This window comes from Anopheles nili, chromosome 3 (genome assembly GCF_943737925.1).
Source record: "Anopheles nili chromosome 3, idAnoNiliSN_F5_01, whole genome shotgun sequence".
Lineage (NCBI taxonomy): Eukaryota > Metazoa > Arthropoda > Insecta > Diptera > Culicidae > Anopheles > Anopheles nili.
This window is the reverse complement of record NC_071292.1, coordinates 62,193,562-62,206,792: the sequence shown is the minus strand read 5'-3', so window position 1 is coordinate 62,206,792 and position 13,231 is coordinate 62,193,562. Positions and strand designations below refer to the sequence as shown.

Below are 13,231 nucleotides of genomic sequence, written 5' to 3'. Positions count from 1 at the left end.
ATTGTGTAGTGCGCCTAAATGTATGCAGCCCGGAGGCACCAGAACGCAATCAAGCTATACTTAATGTATTCTTATGTTCCGTCTCTTAACTTGTCCCATTTCCGCGGGCATTAAGGGGCATTGGGTTACAACCGTGGGGTTTTGCGAAGCGTTATATTTCAGCACTGGTGGAATCCTCCCCGGCATTGCGAACAGCCGGAAGACCCCCTCGAATTAGGCGAATAATGACACGATCCAAATGCAATTATGCTCGTCATGCGGTGAAGCGAAGCGTGGTGAAGTTGGAAGCTGGTTCGGGGATACGAGCAACCGGATCGCTACTTACCGATGCAGGTGTGACCGTTCAGCGTATCGATTTGCAACCCAGCTTCACAGGCACAGTCGTACGAGCCGGGTTTATTGATGCACGTCTGCTCGCAACCCCCATTTCCGGTCGCACACTCGTCGATATCTGCGGGAAAGAGAACTCATTTAATGGCTTTCGGATCATGACACAAGGCAAATGCATTAGGGCACTAAGGTTTTGCGATCGAATTGGGCATTCTTTGAATGGGAAAACAGCAAAATATAATCGAAATAAAAATGCGATTATGCGATTCGGTTCCGGGCATTTTCGCTTTCGGAAGCAGCCCTATTAACTTTCCGGCCCACGCCAGGAAATTGCTTCCCAGAAGTGGCAACCGACCGAGCGTCAAAATGCAACCCCCGAGAAATCAACAGCCCATGAAAAAAGGTCCCATAAACCGGAAGCAAAACCGCTCCGATGTCACCCCACCGTGGCTATCGATGGCGCAAAAGGTTGGGCGATTTGGACAGCAAAATTGATTCAATAAATATCCTCCCATTTGCTTCCGTTTCCCTGTACAAACAAGCCATACCTCACGCGGCAACCTACGCGACCTTCGTCTGCAAAAGAAACGGTTGGCTTCCAGCCTCTGTCCACTATAGCTCCTATCGTGTTTTTTTTTACTTCTTTCAGGGGCTACTGCAAAACACCGAGACTGGGAGTCCATATTTAATGGGCTGCCTTCCAGAAGATTAATTTTCAAACCAACGAGCCGGGCCACGGACGGAGCGTTTGGCGAAATCCGACCTCAGTAGCCGATCGCATGGGAGTTTTCTCGCTCCTTCTTTCTCTCTCTCTCTCTCTCTGCCTTTCCCTCTCTCTATTGCCACCCCCATCAAACGGGCGCCGACGATCGTTCAGCTAAAACCACGTAGGTGGTGGCTAATTGATGACACATCGTTTATGCAAATCCGCCCGTTATTATCTGTCATTAAACATTTTGTTAATTCGTTCCGATTTTTCCGTACGGTTTTTTTTCTTACAGGATTTGACTTCTCCTTTTGCTTCCCATCCCCGGCACGGTCGTTCGAGAAAATGATCGAAAATTAAGTGCCGAACACGGGAGGGAAAGCGAGCGGACATCGAAAACAAACTGGGGATTAAATCATAACATCCTTGTCGGGGTGGCAACAAATTAGGTGGACGCGCGTGTCTCGTCTTGACACCGGCAAACACTACCGGTTCCGTGTGACAGGTGCGACAACAACGACGCCATGTTCAACGAACGCCGATTGCGTGCGTGATAGTGTCCACGCGTGCTGACAATTAATCAGCCTGCCAGTTGGTTGGGGGAAAAAAGGGTCGCAATGGGTGGAAAATGGAACCCCCGAAGAAGCGGATGACTGACGTTTTCTGGCTCACGCATATGATCGTTGGCGTTGGCGTTTCTAATCCCGCAATTAGCGATCGATGCGTGAGTAACGTGGGCGTTCTCAGGGTGGCTTGGGAGCTGGCAGTCATGCAGCCATACTTACCGAGGGTCCTCGTAGGCCATGGGTGTTTGTTTGTTGTGAAACGGATGGATTAAATCCGATCCACACCGGTGGCCCGGCGCCAGAGTGACTGCTCACCGATCGCTAAATCGTACCACACGGCTAGCTTGTTTTGAGCTGCACGCACTTAATGCCACGGGAAAAAAAAGAAACGAAACACTCTAGCTTCAACTTCAAACCATCACAAATGCACCGTTCCCGCCTCGAGGCCAATGAAATTAACTAGAAAATTTCCATCTCCGTCCTGACGAATGAATCTTGAAAATTATCAAATGTACAAGCGCTCGTAAAATGGCGCTCCATTCGCTCGAATGACGAAATTCGCGCTAAACGGTGCACGAGACAAGCTTCCCTGCATCAGTGCACCATTGAAGTGATTGCATTTTTGGGACGCTCGTCCATTCTCTCCTTTTCTCGCTATTTTGTCTCTTCGTTTCAAAACGAGCTGGCTGCAGCTCTAAAGCGTGCGACGAAGGCGCTCGAGAAAACGGCAAATGGCAGTAAAACTAAATTGAGCGTGATAAAGCAAACGGAGCTTGCTCGGTCGGGAGGTCTTCTCGTGATATCAGCTTCGATCTCGACAAAGTGGAACGCTGTAGCACCCGGTGTCCTCCAAGTTGGAGGTTCTTATCTGAAAAGATGCATTTGCAGAGCTGTGCATTTGAAGCAGAAGTAAGAACCTTCCAGGCAGCCTTATTGTGTTGCTAAACGAGTCATCGCAATGCTTCAATATCGACAGAACAAAGCTCATTTCTCAAATACTCGCTACCGAAGGACGTTTCTGTTGTCAGTCGTTAGTGTCACAATCGAGTAGCTTAGTCCATTAGGTACTCAATATTAATCGTTTTATATACACATACACAAAAACCCATCTAACGCTCATTAGTGTTAGCACTAATAAAGATAAGCTTAATGTGCCGTAACGCACGTCCGGCACGTCACGTATAGACTCGCCTTAAATTAAATTGTACCTCACTTATCAAACCACCGCCCACGAGCAATTAGGTGAAAGTCAATCATCTGCCAACGCGCGTTGATAGACCGACGCCTCTGCTCGACTCCCGTCGACATCGTGTAGACGCCGTTTCACAACATATTTTATTCCCTTCGGCCCTACGAACCTCAAGCGAAAAATACCGCACCCAGAACTGAGATGTGGGCATAAGAAGTGGGGCGATATAATGCACGGAGAAAAAGCGGTCCTCCTCAATCTCCACCGAGCCAACACGATCCAACACCCGTCGAAAGTCATTTCACCGTCCATTTCCATCTCGGGTACCCTTTTCGGATCGGCCCACCGATCTCTGGGTCTGGGATCTGCCGCCATTAACATCCCGACCTCCACCGTAATTTGTCACCGGGAATTAACTTCCCCTGATTGGACCGGCTCGGCTATCGAGCGGAACAACCAGCGCCCCGTCAACAGCTAGACCGGTGACGGTGCAGCTAAATTTAGGCGAATGCGCTTCGATTTCCAACCCTCCGAGAGGGCTGGGTAACAAAAACAACAACGCGCTCGATATCGATACATCTGCTAGGCAAACAAATTACTCACCGTGACAGGTTCTTCCATCACGCACGTCCAGCAGAAAGCCCCGGTAGCAGCTACACTCGACCACCGGTTCCACCGCGTTGTCGTGGTACGTGAGGTGACACTCGTGATCGCAACCACCTCGATCGGAACCACAGCTGGCCATCACTGTTGTCGCCTTCGTTGTCGTTGTCGTCGTCGTAGTCGTCGTCGTGGAAGGAGTTGATGAAGAAATTGGGGAAGATTCACTGTGGCCATCCTCATGATCGTTCTCTGGTTCTCCATTGTCATCTTCATCATCTCCTTCATCACCATCGTCTTCATCGTCTTCTTCGGTTTCTTCACGCTCAACTCCTCCACCTGACGATCGATGTTGATCGGTGTCGGGTTCGGGCTCAGCAACAGACAGATTGTCTGGCACGTTCGCTTTTTCCGTGATCGTATGCAGGATCTGCTCAGGTTCTTGCGTTGTTCCCTGCTCAGTTGTCGTCGTTGTCGCAATCGTTGTTGAAGTTGTTGTTGACTCCGTTGTAGTCGAGGGTGTAGTTGCTGGCGCGGTGGAGGTTGTCGATTCAGTTGTCGTCGAACTCACAGGCAGTTCGTGAACTTTCCCATCCCGATCGGACGGTTGTTCAGAGCCATCTTCGCCTTCCTCTTCATAATCTAAAACAATCGACGAAAGTAGAGCAACCAATGGCAAACGTTATTAAACGCAATCTACTCATATGAAGCGACGATTTATCAAATATGCACACATTGCCACGATGCATTCCAGCGATCCGTGCCATCAGCACGGCACATGATGACCGATTACGATCTGCTCGCTTTCGATGCTCGGACGTTCAACGTTCTCGCGTACATATCGCGTACATATCGCGTACCATCGCGCTTTTCATTTCGCGCTCGCTAGCAGAAAGAAACACTCGGTGCCTTCTCGAGGTTTTCTTTCTATCTCCACTTTTGTTCCAGCATTTTGTGTGCTCGCTTACATTCCCATCGTTGATGAAAGATTCACGCGCATTACTACGGTCCCAGGCGCGCAATATGCAACCGGCGGTGAGTTAGTATCAAATAAACAACAGCAGCGGCAATGCCAAACCAAACCAAACCAAAAAAAAACCAGCTGTCCCAGTGGCGCACACTATTCAAACGCAAACATTCCATTCCAACAAGACAATACCCAGCTACCGAGCCGAAGGCCAGGCTGAAACCGGCTGCACCGAAGGATGCTGGGGAAAAAGATTTTCCCTCCCGTTCGACCGTGCACCGGCACGGGAATCCCGGGAAATACGCCTTCCCGTAATGGATGATGAAGCCGGTGCTTTGCCGGTAATGGGTGGGGGTGGGAAGCATAACAAAAAGAAGAAGAAGCAGAAACCCATCGCCACGAGCCACGAGGACGACGGCAGGACGAGCTGCCGGTGAAGGTGGAACAGGAATTCCGTCCGACTGGAATAACAGATCATCTGGTGTGGTGCCTTTTTCCGACCGCCTTTCCCGTGGGTGCTTTTTCGGTGAATTCATTCACGCTCCATTCGGCCGCTAGTTTTCCCTTCGCCACCTGCCACCTGCCACCGGAGTGGGGGTCCGTTTTTCCCTCCGCCCAGCCTGCGAGATTGCATGCCAGTTGGCCTCCCACACGGAACAGCATACTGCGCCAGTTCGGGCTTAAGCTAACGGCGAATTTATGCTACTAATATCGGGCGGGCATCACCGTGAGACATAAATAACTCGTTTTACCTGTCACATATGTAGCGTTAGGAGCGGTAGGCAGGTTGGGCTTGTAGGAGCAGGTTTTTTGGAAGGAAATAAAAATATACATCCATGAAGAAGAAAAAAAACCCAAAAACCAACAAACTTCGTGACCGTCTCGGTTGGGTAGGTTTTAATGATTAGTCCGAACGGCAACAGCAGCTCAAAGCAACTGAAACAAAATGCAATGGGGCATGATATTGGCAAAAGAAGTGATCAGGAATCTATTTTAAAGCATCAAATCTAGGTTTTCACATTAGGATACGAACCTCTTCGATTGTAACGAGAAAATGGGCATGCCATTTGAGCAATAGATCTCAAAAGGATGGCTTCAAATAAGGAGGAAAACTTCTGTTCCATAGATGTAATGTATTATAAATTAATTGAGAAGCCCCTTTCTCAAGAAACAGGTCATCTTCCTTAACCATCAGGCACCTTCTAAGCTGCTGACCATGCACAGTTCAACAAACACCCCTAGAATGCACATCAATCAATCGAAAGGAAAACGCACACTGTGACCTACTTGGGAAGCAATCAAAGTCACCATTGACCCTACCGATTCCTAACGGAAAAAAGAAACCGAACAATCCAAACCAGCTGTATCCATTTCAAACCAAGCTCGACAATGCAATTGTGGATTTTCCTTTCATCTTCTTTCCCACCTCGTTTCACATTCCAACCGTCGGGTCGAGCGCGGGCGTTGGGAATTAATCTCCAAACGCGCGAACCAACGCTTGCTCGTGCGTGCTTCACCGATCGATAGCGATCACCGGCGAACACGTTTTTGCCTACAAATTGAGTACTTAAGAGATAATATTGATCCCAAATCTGACCCAGTGTAATCTGGTTTTGTGCAGCGTTTGCCGACGAGCGCACGAGGGAACCGAATCCCCGGATGCCATGCCGGAAATCGTGACCATCGGTCTCGAATTCATGGTGCGGACAAAGGCCACAAACGTTCCAGAAACGATGCGTTATCGGATTGATCTGGCTCATAACGCGCGTCGTAGCGTCGTCGGATTTAAGACGATCAAACGAAGCACCACTCTCACCGGCAGTGCTGCGAGATGGAATGCTCCACATACCCTAGATGGTATGATTTCCACAGCATGGTGGCGTTTAAATGTATTTAAATCGTTTCTCTCGCATTTAAAGCTTCAGATTTAACGTGCGGTAGAGCAAAATCTGCATGATTTGATTCCCAACGCAAACAGCCCGAGGTCCTGTTAGCATCCTTCCGCTCGTAACGATATTTAAAACACGTTAGATATTCATCCTTTCCGGCTCCATAAAACGCCCTCTAACACAACCTACCTTCTTCTTCCTCCTCCTCTTCCTCCTCTTCCTCATCACCCTCCTCATCATCCTCGGTGCCGGTCCGGGTCGAGGCGCACTCGGGTCGCTTTCCGATCCATTTCCTTCCACTGCAATACAACCGATCATGCTCCGGTGGCTGCAGTTCGTAGTAATCGTCACACTCGTAGTACGCCACCAGGAAGATGTTTCCGTTCCGCTTTCGTCTGGTGATTGGAGATGCCAGGAAAAATGAGTGAAGGAAATGCAAGCCTCGTGTCATCTTCAGCACCGATCGCGACGAGTGTCCTGCTCACCTGTTGTACTTCACCACGTAACCGTTGTCGATCTCGGGCGCCCGGATAAGTCCGTGGGCCATACACGACAGATCCAACCGTGCCGCCAGCTCCGGTTCGACGTCCGTATCCTCCTGGATGTTCTGACCTTTCTGGCCCGGTTTGCGCCTACCGTTGGCACCTGATTTTCCCGCTTCGGCTGCCTCCTGACCATGTGCGTCGTCTGAAAAGCGTGAAGGAAAAATGAAAAGATGGTTTAAGCATAAAACGACAAGCCATACGAAACCCGCCAGTGGGGATGATGTAGGAGCCCTCTAAAGGGGTGGAAAGTTCACCGCTTTTACAAACCTCAATCCCATGGAGCCCACGGAGCTGAGGTTATGAACCCAGCCGCGTATCGGGACAGTATTAGTTATTCTTTGCCCAGGGCAGGACAATCCGGTTCGCCACCGGGTGCTCAGCTGGGGTTTCGGCTCGTGCGGCACCCGAAAGATTAATGTATTCATTGTACTTCGGTCGGAAATGCAAACTCGCCTACATGCCGGTGGTACGTGTTGGCTGAACGAAGGATCCCATCACTTGCCGCGCCTGTTCCCTCAACAAAAGAATGACCGTGCTTTTCCGACCACCGGGGCTTTCGGTTTGCGAAAAGTTTACGATGTGACGCAAAAGAACATGGCACACAATTTTATTCGGGCCGATTTTTTTTTTGTTTCATCTGTCTGTATGCTTACTTGTTCGCTTGCGCCAGCTTTTACATTTAAACGAACCCGGCCTGGCAGGATGGCGTGCAGTGGACGCTGGGGGTTTTCCCAGCGAAACAATGTCGCCCATCCCCGCGCAAAAGCTCGAGTGCGGCTTTTTGAAGCAGGATAAAGTTCAACGGTAAACAATATTCATAACTATGCGCATGATAAACTGTGCCATTCATCTTGTCCGTTTCGACCCCGGGATTGGGTTCCGAGGACCGGGGCACGAGAACGCGCCGGTTGATGGCCAGACGGGAAAACAAAAGGAATGTGTACCGACTGTGTAATTGGGATTAGAGTTGGGTCGGTCGAACTCTGAAACGAACCGCAACTGCACCGTGCGTTCGAGCGGTGAAAGAAGCGCACTTACGGCGTGTGTAACGCTCGTGGAATGTTTCAATTTTCCGTGTTCCCAACGCCGGTCGGAACCGATGACCAGCTGGCAGTGCGCGCTTTTCCAAAACGGAAGCATAATTTACCTTAATTTGACGGGGCGCTTTGGCTCTAAAACAGTGCATCGGAGTAAGGGTTTAATTTATGTGAAAATTGACCAGTGAAATAATTAAGCACCGTCGGTGTTATTTTGGAAATGAAACAACCTCTCAAACGAACAGGAATGGGCACATATGCGCTGGAAGTTGATTATTAACAGCTGTACACGAGGCAGCACGGAAAACCAGAAGGAAAAACAAATAGCTCTCGCAACAAAAGTAACGAGCAACGCCGGGTTCGAGTGGATTATTATCCACGTTGATTTTCGCGACCCCAATCCAAGCAGCCATCGAGCCACGACAACGGGCACCATGGCAACGTAGACAACTGGAAAAGCGTATCGAATGGCGTACAGAAACCCCGTACGTGACGATGAAACACAACCCATTAGCGTGGCGGAATTTATTACGAGGGATGAACGCATTTTATTGTGTCATTATTCTCCTCTTGGGAAAATTGTCTCCGCTGCGGTGCGGATTTTATTCGTGCACTTTTCCCAAAGCTCTCTGGGACCGGTGGAGATGGAATGGAATCTTCTACGGTGGTATCCTTCAAGAGATGTTGAATATGGTTGGTTTTTTTAGTCGAAGCATCTCACCTGCTCACGATCTGTTCGAGAAAGGTAACTGTAAGGCAGCAAGGATGGTTGGATTTTCCCTTTGGTTTGGTACTCCTGAATTCCTGTTTTTCCTCCCTTTCAAACATGACCCAGCAAGAACCTCATAACCTGTTCGTTAGCCGTTCTCGGGCACTCCACGTTCCGTGGGTAAGATTTTCTCAATTGATTTGTCTTTAAAAGCATTTCCGCTCGGAAGCGAAAGCGAGCGGAACCGCCGGATGCGTGTAACGGGCGCAGATCGCACGGATGAACGTCTCACTGAATTGATCGTCCCAGGGATTGATCTGTCACCCGGGCGCATAACGAATTGCTTTCCGTTGCGGTGAAGCCGTCACGGTTGCCGGTATTCTTTTCGCAATAACATTAAAAAATATCCACTCGTCCGCGCGGATGTCGCACAGTGTTTTCCGCTTTCGCGCCCTACTCGATGCCCGTGAGCGTTTCATTTCGCCTCGGCAACGCACTTGAAAAGAAATAAAAAAGGAACACCCAGAGGGCCGCGAATAAAAACGACTCCCGTGCCGGTGGCAGTGAAATAATTCATCACATCGAAATCCTCCACGTCAAGCATGGTGCGCTTCCGGCTGCCCCAAAGCAAAATTAACCGTCTTGAGGCTCCGGTGGCCCCAAGGGAGCAAAAGCTCCCCCGCTGTGAGCCATAAAAGAGGCGGCAAACCTGGGAGGCGGAAAACCCCGAGAACTTTGGGAAATCTCGAGTGGTGCGGAAACGGAAAAGGGCAAAACTTTCACTCTCATTTCATCCGCTCGTTGGATCAGGCAGGAAAGGACGACGCTTTCCAAGCTCGATCGAGCGAAAACTCGTGCTCGGAAAATGCGCAAGGAAAAACATCTCCCCCCCAAATTTCCTGCGTACTCAAACTCCGGGTTTTTTTTCTCTCTCTCTCTTACTTTGCTAGCTCACCCAACTCATATCGGAATCGACGCAAACAAAAAGTGGAGAAAAATACATCACCCATAAAGCACACACCACACCCGGGTGGCCGTTTGGTGATGATGCTGGGGATGCGTCCTAATGGAGAACTCGGATCGGAATCGGTTACGGAACGCGTGGCAGCATCCTGCGCATTACGCCCGTCCCCGGAAGGACGGCATTATCCCCGGCGGACAGTTGTTTGATGGTTGTTTTTTTTTTCGTTTTTTTCCTACTGCTATTGCATTCACTCCACACCACTTTCCGGAGGCTTCTGCTTCGCCACCTCGAGGGAAAATCCGTCCTTCATCGTCTCGTCCGAGAAGCTGGAGGTAGATTAATATTTTTACGCCCGATCGGAATGAAGCCGCACCGATAAGCCACCGGAAAAAAGGGCATCCGTGTGAAAGTTTTTACGAGTTTGTTCACTTTCCCAACGAAGCCACTTTTTTATTAAATGCACTTGCATGGGAGCGGGAAGAGAATAAAAAAGCGGCCAGCTTTTAATGCGGCTATTAATAAGAGGATACGGAAGTGTTGCCGATGTACTCCCGCTAAATGGCTGGATTCGCAAACAAAGAGCGTGTTCAATGCAAGGAGCATTATGCAACGCTCGCTTCTGTAATCTAAGAAGATGTATTGAGTTTAATCATGCGCAGGATTAATCCTTTCCTCACTGGTGTACCCAGCCGTCATCGAGGATCGAGTTCGGTGCCACCGGTGCGTATCTGATTTGATCCTTTGCATTACGCCACTGATTCGGTGCGGCTAATGAGCAACGCCTTCTCGATAGTGCCCTCAGGAAGCGACACGTCAGCCTAAGCGTTAACTTATCTATCTTTTCCTCTATCGCTCTCTCTCTCTCTCACACACTCTTGCATCGCTTCAGAATACACCCGTGGCAACTCAGGGCAACCGAGAACCGACGAATCTAATTAACACAAACACCCGGATCCAAAATCCTCCTGTGATTAAACGCCACGGAATTGGATTAACACCGTTCCGCTCACGCTCCGGTTGGCCATTGCCGGTTCGTAAGACTCCAACGCTCGAACATTTGGTCCCTGGGCCCTCGCTCCCAAAAGGACACACCGTTTGCAGACGCTTTTCATCAAAACCCCTTTTCCGATCCGATATCGACGAACGGCCAACGGAGAGTGGGGCATTGTTCCGTCCGGTCACGCCATTCTCGCCACGACGGAACGCATTGTTCCAGAGCATTGGCAGGCGTGCCATCGTGTCCCCTTTCCCCTGGTTGGTCCTGGAAACCGGGGGTAGGAAAATCGGAAAATCAACCGTACGATAAACCGACGCTCATCGGTGCTTATTATCGGGCTGCTTAGCCGGGTGTGTGCGCGCGCGTTTCGACCTAAGCTACCGGTTCGATTCCGGTCCGAGCCATATGCGCCATTTTCGACACCGACAGGACACCGACTTTGAGGCAGCCGGGCAGAAGGATGGAGAGTGTTTACCACGGTTGAACTACCCTCAGCAACAGCCACATTGTGTGCCGTATTTTGCACCCTGGAGAAGACTTGAACCCGGCCACGTGCATAACCCGTCTCGACTTCCCGTGGGAATGGCTTGGCTGGGCTCATGATTAGATTCCTCCGGCTTCGCTTCATCGCTCCAAATGGCCAATTCGAGCGAACTGGGCGCTGCTATAGCGTTCTGGTGGTCTGGAGCAGCCTGCGATGGAAGTCAATTTGCAAGCGACTAAATGAAATACCGATTACACGCGTGAGGCTCGTTTTCGGTACGGACCGTTTCTGTTGCTTTCGGTCCGCGTCGGGGTGAATATGCCGGCAAACGGAACGGTTATCGGTGCTAGCTCCGGTTGCTACCTTTAGCGGGGAATATTTATTCAAGGAAAACGACTCCGGTTGCTGTTGGTTGAAGAAAGAAACCTCGCTTACTGAAGCTCAACTCGGGGGAATATCGTTCGGAGTGAGCGTTGTTTTTTTCCCTATTGCTGCGTTTGTTTTCCTCCTCGGTTGTTGTATTTGGCCCTGCGGCAGCCATTTTCTTCCACCCATATCCTGTTCCAGGGGACGATTGATCGAAGCCAACCAGGCACTATCTTATTGCGATTCATGGCGTTTAACCAGCTATCAGCTTTCCCCGATCATTTGCAACTCTCAGACGCTTCATCATTTGGACGTAACGTATCCTTCACGTTCGCATGTATCCCTCTGACGCATATTGACGCACCACACCCACAGCTTCCAGGGGGGTGGTGGTATAGAAAATTCATCCCACCGAATTCGACAAAATCGCACACGCCCGCAGAAGCAGATGAATCGCCGCAGCGAGCGCATAAAATTGAATATTGTTATTAACTTTTAAACCATCGCCGTGTCGGTGTAATTTATGTCACAATAAAAACACACAGCAACACATAAATGATCTCAGATTTATGGCGTGTACAAATGTCGTCTCCTTCCGTTGATTTTGATTTCTTTTTTTGCCAATCATTCCAAAAAACCCCACACGGTCGCCGGCTGACGACTAAATAGCGTCCCCGGGTGTCGTCACGTTCATATCGCGACCCCATTTGTTGGCACCAACTTGACCCAACGAGCTTGTGCGGTTGATCTGAAGCCTTTCTTCTTGGTTCCGATGAGCGCTAGAAAAAAAAAACAAGCCTTCAAAGCGGCCGGCGATATTTTTTGTTTATCGCTTAAAATAACCCACAACCACACACACGCTCGCAGGATAATAAAAACGGAATTGGAAAACCGCACGCTCTCAGACCCTGTGCAATATTTATATATCGCTCTATCCTTCTCCAAGCAGACCCACAATAAATCTGGTAGCCGACCGAACACACGGTGGCCCAAACGAACGCGTAATTGATTTATTATGCTCGCGAGAGTTTTTGGCTTCCATAGTTCCGTTGTTTTCAACCATTCAATTTAACTTCTCGCGAAACGCGAACGTCTATAAATTATCACGATCACGATAGTCACCCCGGAGATGAGCCATTGGCTGGTGCGATTTAATATCCCCTCCTGGTGGTGGCGTTGTCCATCATCGGCGTTGTGGCCATAAGAATAGAGGAGAAAAAAACTCGTATAAAGTGTATTTAGTGCCACCCGTTGCCAGCACCACACGGTGACAGTGGTGTCCGGACGTAAAATCAAGCGGACCACCTTCGACGATAAATCTCAACCGATGCGCTTTCCATATCGACCTCCCCTAAAAGAGGAGGAATGCGCATGCAAATAGCGTACCGCGTGGGGATGACGAAAAACGAATAAAACGTCATTCGCGAATTCTCTAAAAATCCACCCCCAGTCAGCCAGTGGCTGTATTTGGAAAAACAGGCCTGGATTATCCGCAGCGATACGCGGAACGTCACCACGCGCCTAAATTTTGGCGTGCCGGTTTGTGGTGTTTTCGGTTTTCGAGCGCGTAGCTTGGGGTCGAGAAAATTGATTTACGATCGTCGTAAACGTACGTCGAGAGCCGGTAACCCATCAGAAACCACCAGACGGACGAACGGACGGACGGATTCGATTCCAATTCCAGACCGAGCTCACGAGAGAAGTGTTGTTGTGGTTGTCGAAAACTTCCGCCACTAATCGAAGTCCCACCGTTCGATGTCACGCCTCCGTGGTCAGCGTTAGTGAACTAACTCCCGCCATCCAGAGGGCTGTGAGATCGAAAAGGAGAAAAAGCTAGAAAACGAAAAACACCCCAACCTAGGGGGAGGAGGCCCGTTTTAGA

The 13,231-nt window shown here is 49.7% G+C and overlaps 1 protein-coding gene across 1 annotated transcript in view; it reads right to left on the bottom strand.

Annotated features, from left to right (window-relative positions):
- Positions 1–13,231, bottom strand: part of LOC128724776 (fibrillin-2-like) — a 61,641-nt gene that overhangs the window by 26,884 nt on the left and 21,526 nt on the right. The window contains exons 3-7 of the mRNA XM_053818496.1: positions 6,733–6,934; positions 6,437–6,642; positions 5,558–5,560; positions 3,395–4,033; positions 326–451 (exon numbers count right to left, since the gene is read on the bottom strand). Coding sequence (XP_053674471.1) covers positions 326–451; positions 3,395–4,033; positions 5,558–5,560; positions 6,437–6,642; positions 6,733–6,934 — 1,176 coding nt within the window. The remainder of the gene's footprint in view (positions 1–325; positions 452–3,394; positions 4,034–5,557; positions 5,561–6,436; positions 6,643–6,732; positions 6,935–13,231) is intronic.